The 21,422-nt window shown below is 38.6% G+C and overlaps 1 protein-coding gene across 1 annotated transcript; it reads left to right on the top strand.

The window, feature by feature from the left end:
- Positions 1 to 4,265: 4,265 nt before the first annotated feature.
- On the top strand, positions 4,266 to 16,273 carry lfng (LFNG O-fucosylpeptide 3-beta-N-acetylglucosaminyltransferase). The gene is made up of 8 exons (XM_034051709.3): positions 4,266 to 4,912; positions 11,065 to 11,113; positions 11,928 to 12,030; positions 12,235 to 12,388; positions 12,504 to 12,589; positions 12,755 to 12,920; positions 13,146 to 13,231; positions 14,474 to 16,273. The coding sequence occupies exons 1-8, from the start codon at positions 4,472 to 4,474 to the stop codon at positions 14,535 to 14,537; spliced, it is 1,149 nt and encodes a 382-aa protein (XP_033907600.3). The 5' UTR covers positions 4,266 to 4,471; the 3' UTR covers positions 14,538 to 16,273.
- Positions 16,274 to 21,422: the final 5,149 nt, after the last annotated feature.

Genomic DNA, 21,422 nt, shown 5'->3' with positions numbered 1-21,422 from the left:
AGGCCAAGCACCACCAATATGTCTCTCTCCTGGTATTGGGAAGGGCAGATGGCCACTGTGTGCCCAAAATTGCCACAGCCGGGGCACCACTCCTCTGCGAGGCAAATTTGGTAGCCAGCCGGCAATGGCTGTTTCTTCCTTCTCATTTTATTTTATTTATTTATTTATTTATTTTTAATCGTTTTTTCTCAATTTTTTTTTTTTATTAAATGTACCTTGGAGGCATTTTTATCCCACGTAGGACACCACATGTGACAGGGTAGCGGCGAGACAGTGACTCAGAAGCCACTTAACTGCAGTACAAGCGCTAAAGCGCACTTTAATAAAAAAAAATAACCCAAAAGTACAAATAAAAAGGCACAAGAGCAAAATAAAGGTTTAAACAAACATACAAAAACTGTTCAGGCTGGGCAGAGCCTTCACTGAACTTTTAAAGACAATACAGAGACACAAAACAACACAGGTTCACTCACCAAACTCCTCTCTCCAAATGGAGCCCTGGGCTCTCCTTTTATGGGATGTGGCTGGAGCCTAATTACTCAATAATTAGTGATTATCTAATTAAGGCTCTAGCCACAGTCTCACGTCTTTTTGGCAGGGAGGAATTAACCCCATCCCTACCAAACACCAATAAATATACACAGGCAGAGCGCTCGTTCACATTCTCCATTCAGTGGGAGCTGACAGTTAGCATATGGCCCCAAGCAAAATCACCTGTTACCATTTCACTTAAAAGAGGACCAATTCTACCTCTGTAAAAAATCATGACACTGGCAAATACTGTACTGGTATATCGACTATAGTTTATGTAAAATTGCTAAAACTCAAGTTATGTTTCAGAAATAACTCATAATGACTCATTAAGTGAGGTGCAATTTCTACCTTCAGGGCATATAAGGAATCTCCCACACCCAAAACCACGGGAGTCCATTCGGATTAGTAATACAGTTTAAACACTCAACAACTGTAAACATGCCTATTGTTTTAAACAGTGGTTAAACAGTCACCTTGGGCAAGTAATGTCACTGTATTATAGCCCAGTCCGAGAAAACCCTCTCCCATTGTAAACAACACATAGCCTATCACCTAGTATCTCTGTAACAATACTTGCTTAAACTTTGCAATTAACAAAGAAGCGTTCCTGATCTTACAGACAACGCAGACAGTACCAGGCAGTAACTTCTGTTACACTGCCAAAGCTCTGGCTCTGCAATGGGGTTTTTATATAATCAGCACAACAAAAGCCTTTGATCACATCCCCTTTTTAAAACAAAGATTTCCTCACAACAGAGAGACGTGGATGTCGACGAGAGGCCTGACTAAAATAAAGTTGTGTTTTGTTTATTAAAGGGCTTTGTGCGTATTCTTGTGGTGTGGCAGATTTCATTAAGAAAACGGATTTAATTTCTTTCTCTCATTACAAAGGAATGTTAGCAGTGACTTCTTAAACACTAAGAATCCAAAGGGGATTTAAAGTAGAAGTGGACTCATTATATTTTTTGGAGGGGGTGGGGTAGGGGGGAGGGGGGGGGGGGGGGTATTAACCTCAGCTGCAAATAACATTTCCAAAACGTTATACAGTATTTTAACATGTTTAACAACATCTATTTTCTGGGGAGGTTTAAGAAGCTGTCAAGCCAAGGCATTGACAAGTAGGAGGAAACCGAAAAAGGAGGAGAAAAGACCCCAAAAAAGGCTGCTGATCCTAGAAGAATATGGGCCAGGGGAACAGCCCCTCCAGTCTGGTTTCTCATGCCTATGTTTTCAAAGGTTTCAAAAGAAGAACAAAAAGTCCTGCTTCCTCTGTCCATGACTAGAATTACAGCTTGCAGATATTTCTTTTTTTTCAGAAGAAATTCTAAAGCTTTGCTTGCTTTCAATGTTTCTTCCAAAAAAAAAAAAAACACGCTCTCTTGTAAGTTGTTACAGATTTAAAAACCGACCAATCAGCTGGATTCCCTCCGAAAACTATTTACACACCTTACTTGCACCTGTTCAATATGTGCTTCAGCAACAGTCTAAAGCGACAAAGAAATTATTATTTACAATGCAAACACTGTGTTTCCTGAACACAAAGCATGTGAGCTCTGTTTGGTTATCTGCCTTGAGTCTGACTACATCATTGTTAATGTCTTACAATGTGTGGCTTTCTCTGAGAAAAACCTGTTAGTTCATCAACTCTAGGAGAGTCAATGTCAGTTTTCATTTACAGAATTATAATATATCTATATATTATATAAACTGACATTTTAAAAATAAAAATCTGCTTTTTTATGTATTAGTATATTATATCAGTTATTGTATCAGACAGAATCCATGGGAGTGATTATAATACTTTCAGTGTGTATATCTAATAGTCTTCTTGTTTCAGAATATGCTTTAAAACTCACACAATCATCACCATATTTGCCAACAGCTAACTTCATTCATAAAGACAAAGATTACCCAGCAAAGGAAGCATTGCTGGGACTGGGAGCAGCTCTGACAAAGTATAGTGCTTGAGACTATGGAAAACTATAACCAATACTGCTGCACTGTCATCCTCCATTCCACATGGTGCCAATAATAGCATATAAAATAATTATAGGCTGCCTTGGTCGTACTTGCTTTCTTGGACAAATAAATGATGTGACCCAATGGGAAAATACAAAAATTGATTAATGCAATATATAAGACCATTGAATTGTAACTTGTGCAAAAAGGGGGCATCTTTGGAGAATCCTGTTCTTGCAATATTGTGGCCTCATAAGATCTATTTTTGAAAGTCCTCAAACAAGCCTGTTATTGTTGTTACTGCCACATTCCCCAAACAGCCTGTTTTTGGCACCCCAGAAATTGGCAAGGCTGAACAGAGGCTGTCTACGACTTTTCAAACATCTGTCTGCAAGGAGAGAGAAAGCCAAGATTCTGCAAGGAAATTCGGATTCCTAGCACAGTTTACACAATGCATCTCTGTATCTGGGGTTATCTGTCTCTACCATATATTTAAAAAATGCATAGTAGCTCATTCAATGCAAAAAGGTTTTATTTTTTATTTAAAAAAAAAAAATGCATGTGGGTTGGGGGAGGGGCAGAGAGAGGGCATGTTGGTACATGTTCTCTGGGTTGGACCTACTTGGTCAGAGTGATACCAGCTTTTTTATTACTGAACACATCTGTAATAAATAACTTTTACCCACAAACCTTTTTTTTTAACAGTTGGAAATTGCCTCAATGTTCATTATGTTATGAATGCTAATAAATACATTATGCAACATAAAAGAAGGCCCCTTGACATATTTATATAATTAGCAGATGTTACTGCCAGTAGTATTTTTTACTGGCACTAAGGCATTTGTATTCCCTGCTGCCAGTAGCTGCACTAAATATTCTTACTATAACCAGCCATTCCCTTTCTATAACTTTAATACCAACAAAATATAGATATGTGTCTTTCTTCAGGCTTTATGTTAATCTTACATGTAGTAGAATTGTGTTATTCTCTCTGCAGCTTAATTACAGTTGTACATTTTTAAATATAGTGATTGTTTTCTATAGCAATCTTATTTTATGAATTTAAGGACTGACTGGTTTAACTGCATACTAAAGAATTAAAATTCTAGTTTGAAATCACTACTATTCCTAATTCATTTTAATTTGCAGTTCACAGTAATGGTTCATTGTGGCTTCATAGACTTAGTAATACATTGGAGTGATGCAGTGCAGTTTCTAGTAGTAATGAACAGTTCGTGGGGAGTCTTTTTTTTTTTTTTTTTGTAAATGACCCGGCGCCACTTGCTATGCAAAGTTTTGGTGGGTATTTTTTGTCAAGGGCATAGGTTACTAAAACATACATGCTCTTTACAAAGAGCGGGTAGAAAACACAGCCTCACTGCATTATATTTTTAATAGCTGTGGCTGTGGTTAGGTGCTACTAGTGCCATGAACTAACATTATAATATAATAAGCATATCACATTCTTACAAGACACCTGTAAAGTCAAATCGATACTTAACAGTCAGTTGAGAAGAACAACTGAAAACTGTTGAATTGCACCTTGCAAACAAAACTCACACTTCAGCACCTCTTCCATCCACCCACGTGTTTCTTGGAGTAGTTGACGGTTTTTCTTAAACACCTCCCAGAAAGGCAGGGTTTAAATTTAAGGTCCACCTTAGGGGGCGTGGTTTAAGCAGCCACCCGAGTCCCTGTGGCTGAGTATTGAAAAATAATACATTTTTCTAGCCCCGCCTCTCTGGCGTGGCTTTGTTAGTGCAGTTTATAAGGAAATGTTGCTGTCTAATGCTAGCGATTTGTAGTGTAAAAGGTACTGGGGACTTGTAGAGAACTGAGTCGGGGTGTTACAGTTATCCCTGCAGGGTATATATATATATATATATAAAGCTGCATCAGCGATCAATGCATTTTTAATTTTACTTATACAATTTATACTATTTGTAAAAAAAAAAAAATATATATATATATACAAAAAATGCTGAAGACTTGCGGAAAGAGGTTTTTGCTCTCCATCGTTGGAGCTACCTTCACCTGCCTGGTTGTACTGTTCGTGGCTCAGCTGCAGCAGCGAAACCAGGTAGAGGCCGTCCCAAATGGGAGAGAGGTTGGGATGCGCTCGCTGCAGAGCTTGGAAAGTCACGACACCCAGGAGCCGCAACGGAGCCAGTCCGACCCTCAGCAGCAGGGTTCTAACCCTGAGCAAGGGAAAGGCTTCTCAGCTTATTTCACTAAATTGACTCGGAGCAGAAGGGAAGCAGAAAAGACAGAAAGCAACCCCGAGGTAGCGACCGAGAAACCGCCTATGGAAGACATCACACCGAATGATATTTTCATCGCAGTCAAGACCACAAAGAAGTTTCACCAATCCCGACTGGAGCTGCTTCTAGACACTTGGATATCGAGAAACGTGCAACAGGTAGGCATCACTCTTCTGTATGGAAACATTAGTACAATGTCGCAATTTATCAGTATACACGTGTATAGTCAATTCTCCCCACCACCACCCCCCAAAAAACAAAACAAAACAAACCAAAAAAAAAAAACAAGCTGATATCTGTAAAAAAAACAACAACAAAAAAAACAGTTCATGTCACTGTGCTGAAGTTTGCTGAAAATAAATAACATATAATCTAAAAATGACAGACGTTATAATGATAACTGCGGTTGCATTTTAATAACAGCAAAGAGACATACAAACATGATATCATTTAAACACAGACAACAATTCCCCCAGTTTCTTTCTTTATATATTATTTTTTAATGACTAATATTTTTTTTTATACTGACTTTTTTTATACTGTCTTTTTTTAATTCACATTGATCCCTTGGCGTAGTATGGTAATTGTATGGCACATAAAATTCCGAGAGGATTGCGGGAGGGTGAAAAAAAAAATCAGCAAGTTCCATAAACACTTGTGTATTTTCCCAGGGGTCTCACCCTGTGCCCCGCTGTCATCCTCTGATCTCTCTTCTCCCTTCTCCCAGCCCCCTGGGAATTTGGAGGTATAGTGCATGAAACGCGATTAGTGATGCGGATTCATTTTTTGTGACTTGACCAAGCTTGTCAGATGTAAAACAGAGCCAAGAGACCTTAGCTGTTTAGCATAGAGATCAGTCTCAGCAACATAAAGAGTGAACGGAGAGGGCGAATATAAAGAAAGGGGGGGGTTCTTCAGCTGTCTGAAGCTGGTGGGAAAAAGTTCCTTTCTCTGTGTGAAAATGGAAAACAGCTTCGTTTAGGCAGCAAGGTGATAGAAGCATAATTCATTCTCATAACCCGTCAGCTAGTGGAAGTATCTGATATTCAGGGGGTCTGTGCTGTGCATCATTTAGGTTAAGTTCAGTGCAATGTTGGTCTTATTACTGTATTGCAAAAACAAATCTAGTTTCTAAGTCACATTAGCTTGCTGAGTCTTGGTAACTTGTACTGATAGTCAAGGTGAGTACAGACTAATGCTCCAACCAGGTCCTTGCAGGTGTGTCAAAGCTTACTTACACCTTAGACAATGTATCTGTTTCTTAATTTGTTTTTTTTTAAAAAGATAACATCTTCAAAGGAAAGATATACGCAAATATCTACAGAGTTCTTAAGATGTTTTTTTTCACACATTCTTCTGACTCTGCGCTTTGTCAAACCTTAAGCTATGTAGAGTGACATCTCTTAAGAGTGTGTGGAGCCATTCTCATGGACTCCACAGCTTCCCCCCCCCCCCCCCCCCCATTCTCTTTTTGTGCAGGGTGTTTATGTGAGTACCTTGGTTCTCAGGATCTGTAGCAGCAACTCTAACACTGTCCTCCTCCAGTGCTAACAAAGCTTCTTTCTGAAGTGCAAAGAAAAGGTTTCCCAGCCTCTCTATGGGAATGTAGGAGCTAAAGTTGTGGATTTTTTTTGTGTGTGTGTGGGGGAGAGAGGGTTACAGTGTCTGGGTCAAGCTTCAGAGCGTTGGGAAGATTTGGGGCTTCTTTATGGACAACATAAAGAAGCCCACATTTTTGTGGTTTAATCTCTGTCTTGATTATGTTAAAATTCTAGGGAGAAACAACCCAGACTTCTAACACCAGGCCTTCTACCAGATCTCCAAACCTAGCATGTGTCTGCTTTGGGGTTTGTTTTGTTACACATCTACCAAACAGGCATTTTTCTGTCATTTAAAGGGTTTAAAGACGGTACATCCCCATTCAAAATTCACATACCCACACGTAATTCTTAAGTAAAGACTGTATGGTTTGCAGGGGGTGCACACTGCACTACTATTGCATTCACTTACTTCATGGGATAATGGAAGTTTAACCATCATCAGTTAGTTAACAGCAGGCTCTGGTGGGGCTATAGGAACATGCTTGGAATTAAAGCAGGAGTCGAACGAAGAAAGGAAGGGTGCCAGTGGGAAAGGAGAAAGCGCAAAACAAAGATACGTTGGCTTGTTCTCATGCAACGTACAGTATATTGTTTGCATAACAGGCCTCTTTATTTCAAACATAACTTGTCATTTATTAACTGGCTCTACCTAAACCTAAATAATGGAATGATAGACCCTCGCTAGTCAATAATGAGTTGCAGTACTGTATCTTGAAATAATAAATGCAGTATTGTAGGGAATGTAAATATGGAACATTTGAAATATGTGTTTCTAACAGGCTATGTGACCGTTTGAGCAAGACTTTTGTATCCCCCCCCCCCCCACCCCAATCATCCCTTTGGCATGCTGCTAGACGCTGTGTACATGTAAACATGACTTGCTCAGAAGCCCGTGCAATGTGTGTTGTTGAAACTGTAAACACAGGTAGAGGCTGGCTGTTGGTAAATCCAGTTCCCTATCCCAGGGCGTAAGGGGACTAGTTTAGTTCTGACCAATAAAAACAACAGCAAGATGCAGTGCTGACTCCATTTCAGTTAAGGAGGTGGCTACCTGTATACAGTCCATTAAACACTGGTCTGATACCAATAACCCATTTTAATGGTGCAGCAATTACCTGCAGTTAGGGCATTGTCTGATACCATTAATATTGGCTTGCTAGGAGACATTGTGTAAAACATTTTTTTTCAGTTTGGAGTTCAGCACTGACTGTATACATCATTTTAAAAGATGCCATGAAATTGTAGGCCTTTGACTCTTGTAAAACTTTTGTAAAGCTGTCGAATATTTTTCTAAATGGTTTATGTGCATTGATGTCAGAGCCCAAGGGCAGCAGAGAAGGCAAGGAGGGCCTCAGTTTGTTTGCTCCGCCTCCTGAAACTTTACACTCCGTTAGCAAAAACAATGCAGGTGGAAACCAGCATCATCAGTACCTTTTCTAGCACAACGGGGGACATTTCAGAACACAAATAGAGCTTGGACCAAAAAAAAAAAATAAATAAAAACGGCTGTACTGTTTGAAGAGTAAACAGAAACAGGTTTTGCTTCAAAGATGACCTTCAGAAAATGTCAGTGTTCATATTAATCACTGTACCGCAACAGCTAGGAAGTACCATTGACACACTGCTAAGGCCTGCTGTTTGCATGTAAATAAACTGTATTACACATAGCACCCCAGATCTGAGAATCCACAGTAGTTATGTTCGATTTAAACTTTCATAACCACCAGCATTTTAAAAAAGAAATACACTAATAAAATGACAGTTTGTTGATAACAGGATAATCCTGAGAATGTGTTCTTATTCTATTGTTTCTGTAGCATTGTTGTTCTTTTTAACATGTAGCTTCCTGTGTTTCTTAAAACGACCCTCTTCAAACAATAAAGTTTCCCATCTGAGACCCAGTGGATAACAATAGGAGCAGAAATAGTCAGATCCGAGGCCATCTGTGATATAAGTCTGCAGTATAGTGTAAGTTCAGTGAATGGCAACATGTTTTGGTTTGAGTTCTCAGAGGACAAACCAGTCAAGGGCTTCTAATGTTGCAAAGACTTCATGATGAAAGACTTTTGCACCTCATATTATAAAAGAGGGTAGCTTTGCTATAATGTACATTTACCGAGTTATTAACATACAATAGCTGTGGATGTAGTTAAACAGACAAAGCAGTAAGAAAGACAAAGAATCTGATCACCTGTGAAGTACTATATTTAGACAATAGTCTATACCACTCCCAAAGTAAGGTATAGAATAAGGGTGGTACTCTCTACAATAAGAGACTGAATTGCACATTGAGTACTAGGGTTTAAAACTGCATGTTCTCAGTAAAGATGACAGTACTTAGAGTTCAGACAAAGAGAGTACAGACAATTTATGGACCTGCTTGTTCAAGTGTACTGGGGTGACTCTTGAGTTTAATTTAATTGTAACCAGTGAACATTTCATTGATTGGGAAGTGCATCAGAGGCAGTTACTGTACAATAAAAAAACAAAAAACAAACAGCTTTGGTTTCTGGGCAGCAAACTGTCAAAATGGCCTAGGGAGAGAAAAAGAAACAACAAAAGGAAAAGGGAGATTTGAAAATCTTGAAAAGAGGTTCCTCGTGGCAAGGAGTTTCCAGTCCTCTAGGGGGCAGTGAAGCTTACCTGTTAACATGGCTACACTTTAGGGAAAGAGCTAGAATCAGCTACTTGGTAAAGTAATTAATTGTGCATGCATATGGGCTAGCTATAGTAAAAGGGGGGACGAAAATTAAAAGTAATGAAAGATTTGCTTGAATTCTTAATTGAATTTCCTGGCCTAAGGCCTGCTACTGAGCATTGACGAAGGAAAGGGGGGCCAGGAGGGTGTCAGTGGAGGCTGGGAGAAGTCTGTAGGGTGGAGATAGGCACTCAGTGGGGCTGACACCAAGACCTTGCGCAGGCTTTGCCCTTCCTGTCCGGGGAGATGCAGACAGCCAGCTAGGCTACGGGCTTCCGGAGGTTGTGGTTTGCTTTCCTGTGGTGAGCTTGGTGGAGATATGCTTTCATTGTTGCCCAGTGTCTTTATTTTTATTTTAAAAGCAGGGCTTTGAAATAGATTGGAAGAAGTAAAACTCCTAATTAAACAATGGTGAGGGGGAGAGTTAATAAAAGTGGCATCCAGCACCAATTCATAGGAACAAAAACATAAATTATTATTGTACTTTTTTAAAATAATATATTGTAATATACAAGATGCTGTATTTGGCCAAAAAGCAAATTAAGTAGTTGGCCAGTCTTCTACTTTTTGTGTTTGATTATCCCCCCTCCTCAAGAAGTATATTCTCCGTAAAGAGGCTTTGGAGCAAAATGTAGGGTATAAGGTACATTGCCCCCCCTCCCCCCCCCCCTCCCCTCCGTATACAGACTTTTCTTTAGTTAACCAGTGCAGCTGTATGTTAATGTGATCAAATCTTTTTAAACTTTACCACTGGGGATTTAAACCAGCCTGAAAAGCACTATTATTCTAGAGATGGGAAGGGTGAGTTACAGCATGCTGCAAATTCAGATTCAATTGTAAGTCCTGGGCACAGATTTCTTTTTTTCTTTTTATCACTAACCTTCTATAGCTTTGGCAGCATTTGATTACATTTTTTTTTTTTAGCTTTTTTGCTTTCAGTTGGCTTTTAGCCAACAGCCCACCCCCGCCATCAAAACTGCCGCCCCCTCAAAAGCAAACAGAAGTCTTAATCCTACTCTGACAAGCGACATCTGCTCAGAATTAGTTCAACAAACAAACGAGATTGGGTTAGGCAGCTGTCTCAGGTAAAGTGGGCAGGGTAACTTTACTTTGGTGTGGGTTCAGCCCATTGTCAGATATTATTTACTTATAAGGGACTGGGGATTTTTGTGTGTGGGAGGGACAGTGTGTTAAAGAAAAAGTGTGTGCAGTGGGGGTCAGGTGTAAGTATCTGGCTTGTTGGACTGGTTGGGCGAGGCAGAGGCGCGTGCCAGAGGTAAGGCAGCACAAGGCAGCTGCAGGCAGGTGTTGTCTCACCTGAATGAACAATGGTAGAAGGAAAGCAGGTTAAGGTACTCTTTAATCAGGTGCACTTGTTTGTTGTGCTAATACACCCGTTTCATTCACTGTGCAGCAGCACCTGCTTCAATTAATCAGGGTCTGGCTTTGCTTGTGATACTTGGAAAGTTTATAGTTACAGATCAAATAGTTGTGAACCAAGAGTGTTATAAAGAGTCCACAATATAACTGCTCTAGCGAAACCAGTTTTTGCTGGTTAATTTCCCCCCGCTCCTCTTTTTAACACAGTGGCTGCTTGTGTGAAAGAGGGGTCAAGGAGGGCTGCACCCCTCTTTGTTGCGGTCTCAGCATTGGGGCTGGGATGCTGTAGTGCTCCAACACCGTTTCCATGGAGACATTGTCCAGGAGCACAAGATAGCTTTCTTTCCCAAGTAATTCTTTGGGGGGCATTGTGAGCTTGTTTGACTTGTTTAACTCGCTGAGTTTTGGGGAGTAAAACGATAAGACCCCCTCCCTCAACCACGACCACAGTTTAACAAGATTTTTTTAAAAATGTTGCAGACACACACAAGACAAAAAGAGAACGAGACACAGACACATGTTTTTGCTGATTTTTTTTTCTAGCCTTGTATAGCACTATAGTGGTTCTGCATTATTTTTTCAAAAGTAAAAATATCAACTAATCTTTTGTTTCCTCTTATTTGTCTTGCAGACTTACATCTTCACAGATGGAGAGGACGAGGAGCTAAAGAAAAGAATAGGTGAGTCAAAAGGATAAAACTGTAGCCAGTTGCCTGATTAAAACAGCAAATGCACATTTGCACTTTTATTAAAAGCACTGTGTGGTTTCAATGTCAATTTGGTCATCGGCTAAATTAAAAAAAAAAAAAAACATTGTAATTGTAAGTTCGTTTACCACAAAACTTTTATTAATGGCACAATGGGGGGTTATTCAGTGTAAGGCAGCTAGTGTTGTTATAAGACAGGAAGTAATAGCCACACATTAGAATGCAGCTTCTACACTATGGTATTTATATAAAGGGGAACTACCAGACTTAGTTTTAAAGAAGGTTAAGGGCAACGCAAAGAGATGTTTTTCTAAGTTGAGCAAGCTTGTGGTTTTACAGAGGGTGTTTCAGCTTTGCAAAATACTATGTGACTCCACATCCCTTCAACAGGAAGTACACTGTGTTAAAACGCGGTGTACTACGAGAAACAATGCTGTTAAATATAGGTCCATTATTGAGTTTTGAATATGTCATTTCCAAACAGTCAGTCCAAGGTTCCCTCAGTAAAATGGACAGGATGGCCATTCAGTCAGCACCATACCCCCACTACTGTTCTCCAGCTGCTCTTGCAAACCCCCCATAGTCTCAATGTTAATTACCCCTATTGTGTTTCCAATCGATTTGATTCACAAAGCCTCCCATCTTACTCTGTAACAGGTGGCAGATGCTGGAGTAAACCAAAATGGAATAGACTTGACAAAACGGGCTGTGCAGCTTCGGAAGGCTATCAGTCATTTTTGGCAGTGATGTTAACCCTTTATCTTCTTTTTTTTGTTGTTGTGGACAGGAAGCCACGCCATTAACACAAACTGCTCAGCCGCACACAGTCGGCAAGCTCTGTCCTGCAAGATGGCAGTGGAGTACGACAAGTATATAGAATCTGGAAAAAAGTGAGTTATTAATAACTTTGAACTGTTTTCACCCCATTGCCTTTACTTCAAAACATGCATATGTCAGTGGTGATAAATAAGTCCTATTAATATGTTACAGTAATAGACCCCACTTATTCGTTATAGTTGCCCATTAGAAATACCAGAACGTCCTTTTTTGTAAATGCGGTTGACCCTGTTAATTAATCCTTAACCCTGTTTCAGATGGTTTTGCCACGTGGATGATGACAACTACGTGAATATGCGGACTCTGGTGAAACTGCTGTCCAACTACCCCCACACTCAGGATATCTACATCGGCAAGCCCAGCCTGGACCGGCCCATCGAAGCCACGGAGAGACTCGGAGACAATTTAATGGTAAGTGGAGCAACACCCTATCATCTCTAATCATGTAGATATGGCAACAGATTCTGTAGACAGCTTGGTTGAAGTAATTAAATAATCAATATTTCCTTTTCTTTCTCTTTTACAGCGGCCCGTTAACTTTTGGTTCGCTACTGGAGGTGCTGGGTTCTGTATCAGCCGTGGTCTGGCATTGAAGATGAGCCCATGGGCAAGGTATTTAACCGCTCTAATTTTTCATAAGAATTTCTGTTGTAATGCCTTGAAAGATTAAAAAAAAACCCTGCCTTTTGTAAATCCCAGTGACAGTGATACAGTGCATGTACTCCTTGTAGGACAGCTGGTCTAACACACATTTCCCTTTTCCACACCCCTCTACAGTGGCGGACACTTCATGAACACAGCAGAGAAAATCCGTCTCCCTGACGACTGCACGATCGGCTACATCATCGAGTCTGTGCTGGGAGTCAAACTGATCCGCAGCAACCAGTTCCACTCTCACCTGGAGAACCTGCAGCAGGTGCCCAAGTCTGAACTCCACAAGCAGGTAAACAAGGACCTCCGCATAGGGCAAACACAGCCTAGGCAACTGCTTTCTGCATACAATAATAGAACCAGCATTTCCTTTAGCTTACTCTTTGGTTACAACAATGCTAATGCTAATAGGAAATACATGTTTGACCATGCTTGAGTTGGAGTACATCTTATGTTAACTGATAATTACACTTTTAAAACTCCTATGCTAAATGAGACTCTAATTCTCTCTTTGCAGGTAACATTGAGCTATGGAATGTTTGAAAACAAGAGGAATGCCATTATCATGAATGGGGCTTTCCCTGTGGAGGAGGACCCATCCAGGTAAGAATGGACCTATTCGATCTACAGTTTGAACAGAGCTTGACATTTCCACTGAGTTCAGTACATAACACAACCACAAAGAAAGCATCAGAATATGCTACTGTATTCCTTCGAATTTTCTTCTCAAAAATGGCCTGCGTCTTAAATTCGAGTACAGTATAGTGACGCGTGTATTAAAATCGCTAACAAAAGATATCCGAGTACACAAATAGCAACGTGGCTGACTGGCATTTGAAGGGCTCCCTAGTAGTTATCCTGTGGAGTGGATGCTCTCCTTCTCAATGTAAATAAAGCAAGCTTTCGCTCAACGCCCGCCTGTGTAGCTGTGGCCGTGGTGCTGTAACCTTGAACTGGCACTGCAAACTGTCTCCATACGTCGTCGTCTTTGTAAATGTATCTTTATTTGATTATTTTTTTTTTCCCTCAAGTTGAGGGTGGGAAATTTGGGCTGTGTCTTAAATTCGAAGGTGTCTTATATTCAAAGGAATACGGTATTAAAAGCAGCCGGAAAAGGAACAAACAAAAACACTAGCTATCATTCTGCTCTGACTTGCTAATATTATCTTTCCTCATCTTTGCTCTGTCCCCATCCTCCCCAATATCCTCTCATCTTCCTCTTGGAGTGTCCTTTCAGCCCATTTGAAAGATACTATATTTCCTGTAAAAAGTTTGTAACCAAAGCTTGTTAGCTATTTCAGTCAGACATTGCTGTCATGCAGTACGGCAACATATTGCATAGTTTTAAGTATGCAGCTATGGCCAACAGTTTTGCATCACCCTGTAGAATGAACTGATTTTGCTTTATAAAGTTGAATTAAACCTGCTGAATAATGTTACGTTAAGATAGTGAATTAGTAAATACAGCTTTGTAGTTTTCCCATATACTTAACAAAAAACTTGCAGAAATAAAGTAAAAATGTAACCTTTCGAAGTCTAACATGAATTACTGTACTAGTATTTATAGCTTTCAGAAGACTTTTGCGATATCATTTTGTAGTTTCTTTGATTTCATGATGTTAAATAAAAGATCTAAATTGTATTCATATTGTTTTTTTTTATTTTTTATTATGTCTCAATCCTAAAATTCTAGGTAGTGCAAAACTTTTGGCCATAGCTGTAGACAGATTTAAGCATAGACATTATTGGGTTCATTTTGTTACTTGTGCCATTTCCCTGAATTGTGAAACTAACTTCCTTTTCTCTCTCTCTCTCTCTCTCTCTCTCTCTCTCTCCCCTCACCAGGTTCAAGTCTGTACACTGTTTGCTGTACCCGGACACCCCCTGGTGCCCCTCCTACGCTGTCTAATAACAGCAACCCCCCTCTTGTTACCCTCGTCCCGTGCCGCCCTGGTATCTGAAGGGCCCATGGGACCAGTGTCTATTCGGCTGTGAAGCTACTGTGTTTTTGCTGCAGTAATGCACAGCGTTTGCTAGTTTATATTGAGCTGCTGTGCGGCTCGCTATTTCATTACAGACTTTTCCTTCCAAGCTGTTGCTGTCACTGATGGCCAGCGGAGAATTACATATTTTTGGACTTCAGTGTGTGGTGTACAGGCAGTTCGCTTTGCTTGTAATTTGTAAATGTTGCTTATGATATATTTGCAATTCTCATAGAATGTATATTTATAATGCTATGCCTTTGCCAGCTTTTACATGCATTTTTTATCTTGGCTTTTTTATTTTTTGTTGTTACTATATCAGACTCCGGATAGAATAATTGAGATGAAGTTTCTTTTCTTTTTCTTCAGACATTTTAGCGTTACAATATTTAAGCTGGCTGTAGGCAGTTTCTAGATGTGAGCTCAGATGTTTATTTCTGAGGTGCATTGCTGCGAAGCACTTTCCCCCTATTTTAAATGTCCAAGGAGTACAATCACAGATTGAGGCAAGCTACGCTTGGAATCTGTGCTGAAATTGAAGGAAGACGTATACCCCAAAAATGTACATTATTTTTATAGATCTTGTGATATTTAATACGATTTATTGCCTTTTCAACAATCTTGAAGAAAAAAATAATATATTAGCAATGGTTAAAATTAAATGTTACAATTATCTTTTAAGTGTGTTGCATATAGATGTGTAAAAAAATGTCATGTTTTCCTTTATTACAAAATGTTGCCTTTTTGTAGATTTTTTGCTATAAGGGAATATCACAATATACAAGTAAAAAAGTAGAATTTCCTTGTTTACGTCTTGCATTAATAATTATATAAAGTATTGTGAAATTCCTTTATTGCTTCACTCCTTTTTAAACAGTCCCAAAGTCTTTATCTACAGTACATATAAATATAGCAGATTTGCTCATAAAACCAGTGGCAGCTAAAAACTTTATGATCCCTCCTTAAAGGTTGCAGACTACATTGTCCTGTATTTGTGCCTTTGTCCTGTGCTTTCAAAGATATCACTGTTTAATTTTGTTGTCTCAGATTTTAAAATGTGGTTAATGCACCTACAAACAATTGAAAAGATGAAGAAATATGTACAAAATAGACTGATATCTTTTGAAAGTAGAGACTGCAATTTTATCCCCATCCCTTACTAAGGATTCTAGACATACCCATTTTAAAAAAGAATACTGTGAAAATGTGGGGCTGTTTGAAAAGGAAAGGACATTTCTCAAGAATGGCAGCATTAATCTAAATGAGAACGCAGAGCATGACTATCATCTCTGTGATGACGTCCCATACTGGGTACACTTGTAAATGTTAATTGGAAGCAGTATTTGTTTACTGTGCTTTTTGTTTTTCTAATAACTGTGTATATAAGTGTTTGACAATGGATTTTTTTTTTTTTCTTTGGATCAGAAATGCTTCTGACAAACTTTTTAAATGATGATGATGTTTACCGCTTGTAATCATTGCTTTTTCCTCTAATTTATATTCCAGTATCTGGAATTTCTTTTTTTTTATTATTGTTATTCAAATTGTACATATCAAATACAAATGCTTCTCAGGGATAATAACCTGATATTGTTACCATGGAAACTCCAATGGTACCCATCATTTGCTTTTAATAAAGCAGCTTAATGGCTGATGAACCTCATTGTTCCTGTCTCCTGGTGCTTACTGTTCTTGGTCGTATTGCTCACTCACGTTACCTGTGTGTAAGTGGTATCTGATCCAGCAAATACATACTTGCATTCAAAACGATTCAATATGTTAGGCAACATGGAACCATATTCACAAACAGTTCTTTAAGGACTGTCTTGGTGAATTAAAATGTTTGTTCCAGTCTTTTATTTCATTAAAAATACACTTTTAAAAACTTTAAATAACATTTATATGCTTATAACTTAAGCCTGTTGTCAGCAGCTTTCTCACTTGCTCCACAACATGTAAAACTGCACACACACAAAACACACACAAAACCCCCTATACAAAATAGTGAATTTTTTACCATAATAAAAGTGTAATAAAGCATAGGTATGCATAGTAAACAATAGCAAGGTATAGTGAAGCATATTAATACATACAGCAACCCGGGGTAAACTATGGTAAATGCATAGAATAACCATGGGAAAAGCATGGGAAAACTGAAAAAATACCATGGTAAACTTTTATAAGTGAATATGCAGTACATAAGACAGATGGAAGGTGTGGTAAACTATTATCTCTGTAATCCTAAGGCATTTTTTTGCAAATGTAAGTGGAAGAACAAGATTTAAAAAAAAAAAAAAAAAAACCCCATATAATACTTTCCGTTTGCTAGGTTTTCAATATTCAGCATTGCTACCACCCCATTCTCTACAGTATTAAAGCATGTTTCTTGGTACAATTTTGTAAAGATCCTCCAACTCACATGTGACATTGGTTTCTACAGAGCTCAAGCTCGTAGTTTTTCATTTCCAGGGAACACCAAGTAGAACAGCCCCCTTGTCTAGCATAGCTTAGAGAGGAAATTCATTGAATTGGTCACAGAGGTTTGGATTGAGCCTGACCAGCTGTGCTCAAGTGCAAACACATGACCTTCACATCAGTATATTATTTTACTAATGCAATATACCAATGGCTGTGCTCAATAACCACCAGAATATCACTTCCCTTCAGCCAGCCTTGATAACAGCTACAACCTTTTTGCAAAGCTCATGTTATAACTGCAGAGTCATGTAAACCACATTTAAAAAAAAAAATCCATAGCTTTTTATTTTTTGTTTGTTTTGATTAAATGATCTCGTTCTAACGTTTTGGTTTTATTTGTACAATAAAAAAGACCATTACAGAAAATGTAGGCGTGCTTTGGTAGGCGTTTAGGAGCTAGTGGTGGTTCCCAAAATTAATACATTTCTGGCAATTAACACACTCTAAAATTTGAATAAATTCCAATTCAATTTAAAAGCTGTTTATTTTGGGGCTCATTTGTGGCAGTAAATCGTATATTTTGGCAACTCAACTTTCTAAGTAGAGTTTTCTATAACAAGTCAGTGATCTTAAATCATTCAGTAGCATAAAAATAATTTAAACACGGCATCCACCCTCAAAAGGTCAAGAATGTTAATATCAGCTTGTTTGCATTATATTAGCATGTGTATGATACTGAAGTTCACAGCACTGTCTTAAGCATGAGTAACAGTCTGATGTGTCTGACATCTCTCCAGCTGGCCTGCACCACCCAGTCTCCAGTCTGTTTCAATGCATGTGTGAGCATGTTGTTGAGACTGAGGAGAACATGAAGTAAATGCAGTTAAGGGAGTGAGTGACCGTTGCCGACACAATTAAAGAATGAAAATGCAAAACCTACCCAAATTAGAATGACTTAAGGGCTAACGTTTTATTGTATATCCAAAAACATACAAGTATAAAGCAGAATATTGCTTACTGTACCAAACGGTTTTACTGAACTTTGTCATGTAGATCATTATCTCTCTTCCAGGGAAGCTGTAACTGACAGTGCCTGAGCTAATTCTGAAAACCATGATACTAGTTGTCTTTTTTTTTTTTAAATGTATAAATAACACATTTTAGAGATATATAATACATTTAAATAAAAAGGCAAGAAAAAGTTGAAGGAAATGAAGAAGGCCTACAAAAAAAGCCCTGCTTGTGACCCAGTCTGGCTTTTGTATTTCTAAGGGCTATAAAGAACTCAATGCATTTATTTTTTTTTAATCATCTATCATTGTACTTTATACTACACACACATATTTGTGAGTAACAAAATCCACCACTGAGTCTACAAAATGCCTCTTAAAATGCACCGTTAAACACCGCAAACATGGAATTTGTCTTCCTTGCAACATTTTGCTGTAAAAAACCATTTCCTCTTTCGAGAAGAGCATGTGCTTGCAGCTGTTTTATACCACAAACCAATCCAGACGTTGTTAAGTGAGATACAGTAAGAGCAGCAAATTAAAGTTGCAAACCCTCAAAGCCTTTGTGAGTTGTTGTTTACTCTTTTTAGAAGCACATTACACCCACAGCTGGTTATTAGTCAGCTAATTGAAATCCAGCTGGATTATAGAAGGCAAGCGTGTTGGGGCTGGGCACGACATTCCCATTGTTTCCATTTATTAAAGTTTTTTTTTTTTTTACTTTGGAGTAAGGAAGTTTAAACTACACTAGTGGTTTTCATTCATTGTTACAATCGTTTAAAAACACAGACCAGACATAATTTTAGTTGTCAGGACACAATACCTATTCTGAGGAGATTTGCTAGCTGTGCCCTGAGTTACATGATATAAACCAACAAACACTGGAAATCTAATACATTCACATTGTTCAGAACACTGCATACAATACTATAGTCACATGTTTATTTATTAATTGCATAGTTTCCCTTTTGCTCACGTAGTGACACACACCAAGTGGAAATATTTGTCAGGTAACCTTTCATCGTTATCATTAAAGCTGATATATTTTCCACTTGCCTTGTGCTGAATAGAAAACAAAAATGTATAAATAGAATGCAAGATATTATTAGCCAATGCTTTGAACCCTTTCTTTTTCAAAGGCTAGCACACAGAGTCTTTTCAAGTTCAATGAAATTGCTAATCCTCTCGTTGTGGCTTAGAAGAAAAGCAGCTTATCAATAGTGTCTTTTGGAGGGGCTGAGCAAAGCTAAGTAGAATTGTAATGGTAAGAAAGCATTTAATTTTAAGGCATACCTTTTAAATACATTTTGTAACAATGAAGAAAGACAGCAAAATAAGTGACCTCTTAATGTTTAAACATTTTTGATGAGGCACTAATAGCTTTCCTGATTCAAGTCCTCTTAAGCTGAGGGAACATAAAGCCATTTTACAGGTTTCAGGCCACTGCATGGCACACCAGGGGAGACCTGGGGTTTGATACAACAAACTTGTCTCAAACTAGGTTCCCCTTGTCTCCTGTACCCAGGTTTCAAGCCACTGTTCCTGAAAAAGTGGCTTTATGTTCCTTCCACCATAGGAGGCTGTGTGGTCCAGTGGTTAAAGAAAAGGCCTTGTAACCAGAAGGTCCCCGGTTCAAATCCCACCTCAGCCACTGACTCATTGTGTGACCCTGAGCAAGTCACTAAACCTCCTTGTGCTCCGTCTTTCAGGTGAGACGTAATTATAAGTGACTCTGCAGCTGATGCATAGTTCATACACCCTAGTCTCTGTAAGTCGCCTTGGATAAAGGTGTCTGCTAAATAAACAAATAATAATAATGGTCACATGTGTTAAGTGGCAAATTTCCCATCAGATAAAGGTATTACAGGAAAGGCATTTGGGGTTATACAAATAGCATTCAAATGGATTAAGGTAATGTAGACTTGCATTTCTTTGAGTCTTGGAAAATATTTTCCCGGTTCCTACTGCTTGTTTTGACATGCTTTATGAATATACCTTACTGTTTAAATATGTAAGATAATTTTAAAAAGTATTTTGAGCTAGCCCCAAGCATTACATTCAGTTCATTCACTTCCCATTAGTGTTACGTACCTACAGCAGATAAACACATATTGTACAGATATTTGCTGTTTAACAAAATAAACAACAATTATATTGCGTTTGATAATAAAGAAGTTCTGTTTTTTATGTTTGGAAACCAAGGGTGACATATTCACTGTTACAGAGAACTGTATAATTAAAGGTGAGCTTATTCTGCCAATTACATTTTGCCAAACTGTGCCTTCAATAATCTCAGTTGATTTAAAGTTAATCTCTGAATACAAGTATGTACAGGTTTTATATTCTATTTACGTTTATTAGCAGAGAAACATCATGCCATTTAAAACAAAACAAACATTTTATTGTGATCACAAAATACATTAGGTTATCTAAGAATTACTTTTCTTGTTGATACCAAATTACTCAGATATATTATTTTTTAATCTTAACAAAGTGCTCACTCTTTGCCCTTGTACGTTATGAACCACTTTCAATACATATCATCCGCACCCTATATAGAAAGAACGAAACCCATAGCTTTCAGATAACCTGTGTTTAACCTATCTGCAGACTAATCCTGATAAAACAAAATGTATACTGTATAATAAATTGTATTCTATAAACTACTGACTGTATCTTGTGCTGTGGTTGGCATGAAAGGACTGGGTTTCAGGGCAAAAGGTTGTAACTCCTGGGAGCCCAGGTAATGAGAGCTCCACATAGTGGTCAGGTAAAGGGAATACACCTGTGACATAGACCTTGCAAATAAAGCACCGTATTTGAGAAGGCGCTTTGTGTGAGAAATCACTGATATTTGAGATATTGCACAAGTAAGGTTTCACCAGAGACGCCTTCGGATTTGAGAGCTGGTATGGACCCTCAGCAGAAGCACAACACTTCACTCCACTCCATTACAGGGGTTATGGGACCTGGCTGCTTATTCCTGTTACTATGGCGATTTCTTTCTCTTAACAAAGAAGATATTTTGACACATCCTGACATGGGAGGCACTATATGTACCCACAACTTCCCCAGTCAAAAGCAACATTGCATACCACCAAGGCAGGAATATTTTTAATATTGCATATTCTACCTTTACTAGACCATGGTGCCCCAAAACCATAGAACATACTGTAGAAACCCCCCCCCCAAAACATAGACTAGTCTCCTGTAGTACACCATTGAAGTGGCAGAAGAGTTGCACTAGAATAAAAAGGAAAGTCTGTTTGAATATGGTGAATATAAAGGAATCAGATGACACTCTCTGGCAGTTAGCTGCTTTTAAGACTGGGTTAAAGTACCTTTTTAGGTTGCACCTCATCTGATATGTCACACAGGAAATGC

This window comes from Acipenser ruthenus, chromosome 22, assembly GCF_902713425.1.
Source record: "Acipenser ruthenus chromosome 22, fAciRut3.2 maternal haplotype, whole genome shotgun sequence".
In the NCBI taxonomy this organism is placed as follows: Eukaryota; Metazoa; Chordata; class Actinopteri; order Acipenseriformes; family Acipenseridae; genus Acipenser; species Acipenser ruthenus.
The sequence above is the reverse complement of the archived record's forward strand: the minus strand, read 5'-3'. Positions and strand labels throughout refer to the sequence as shown.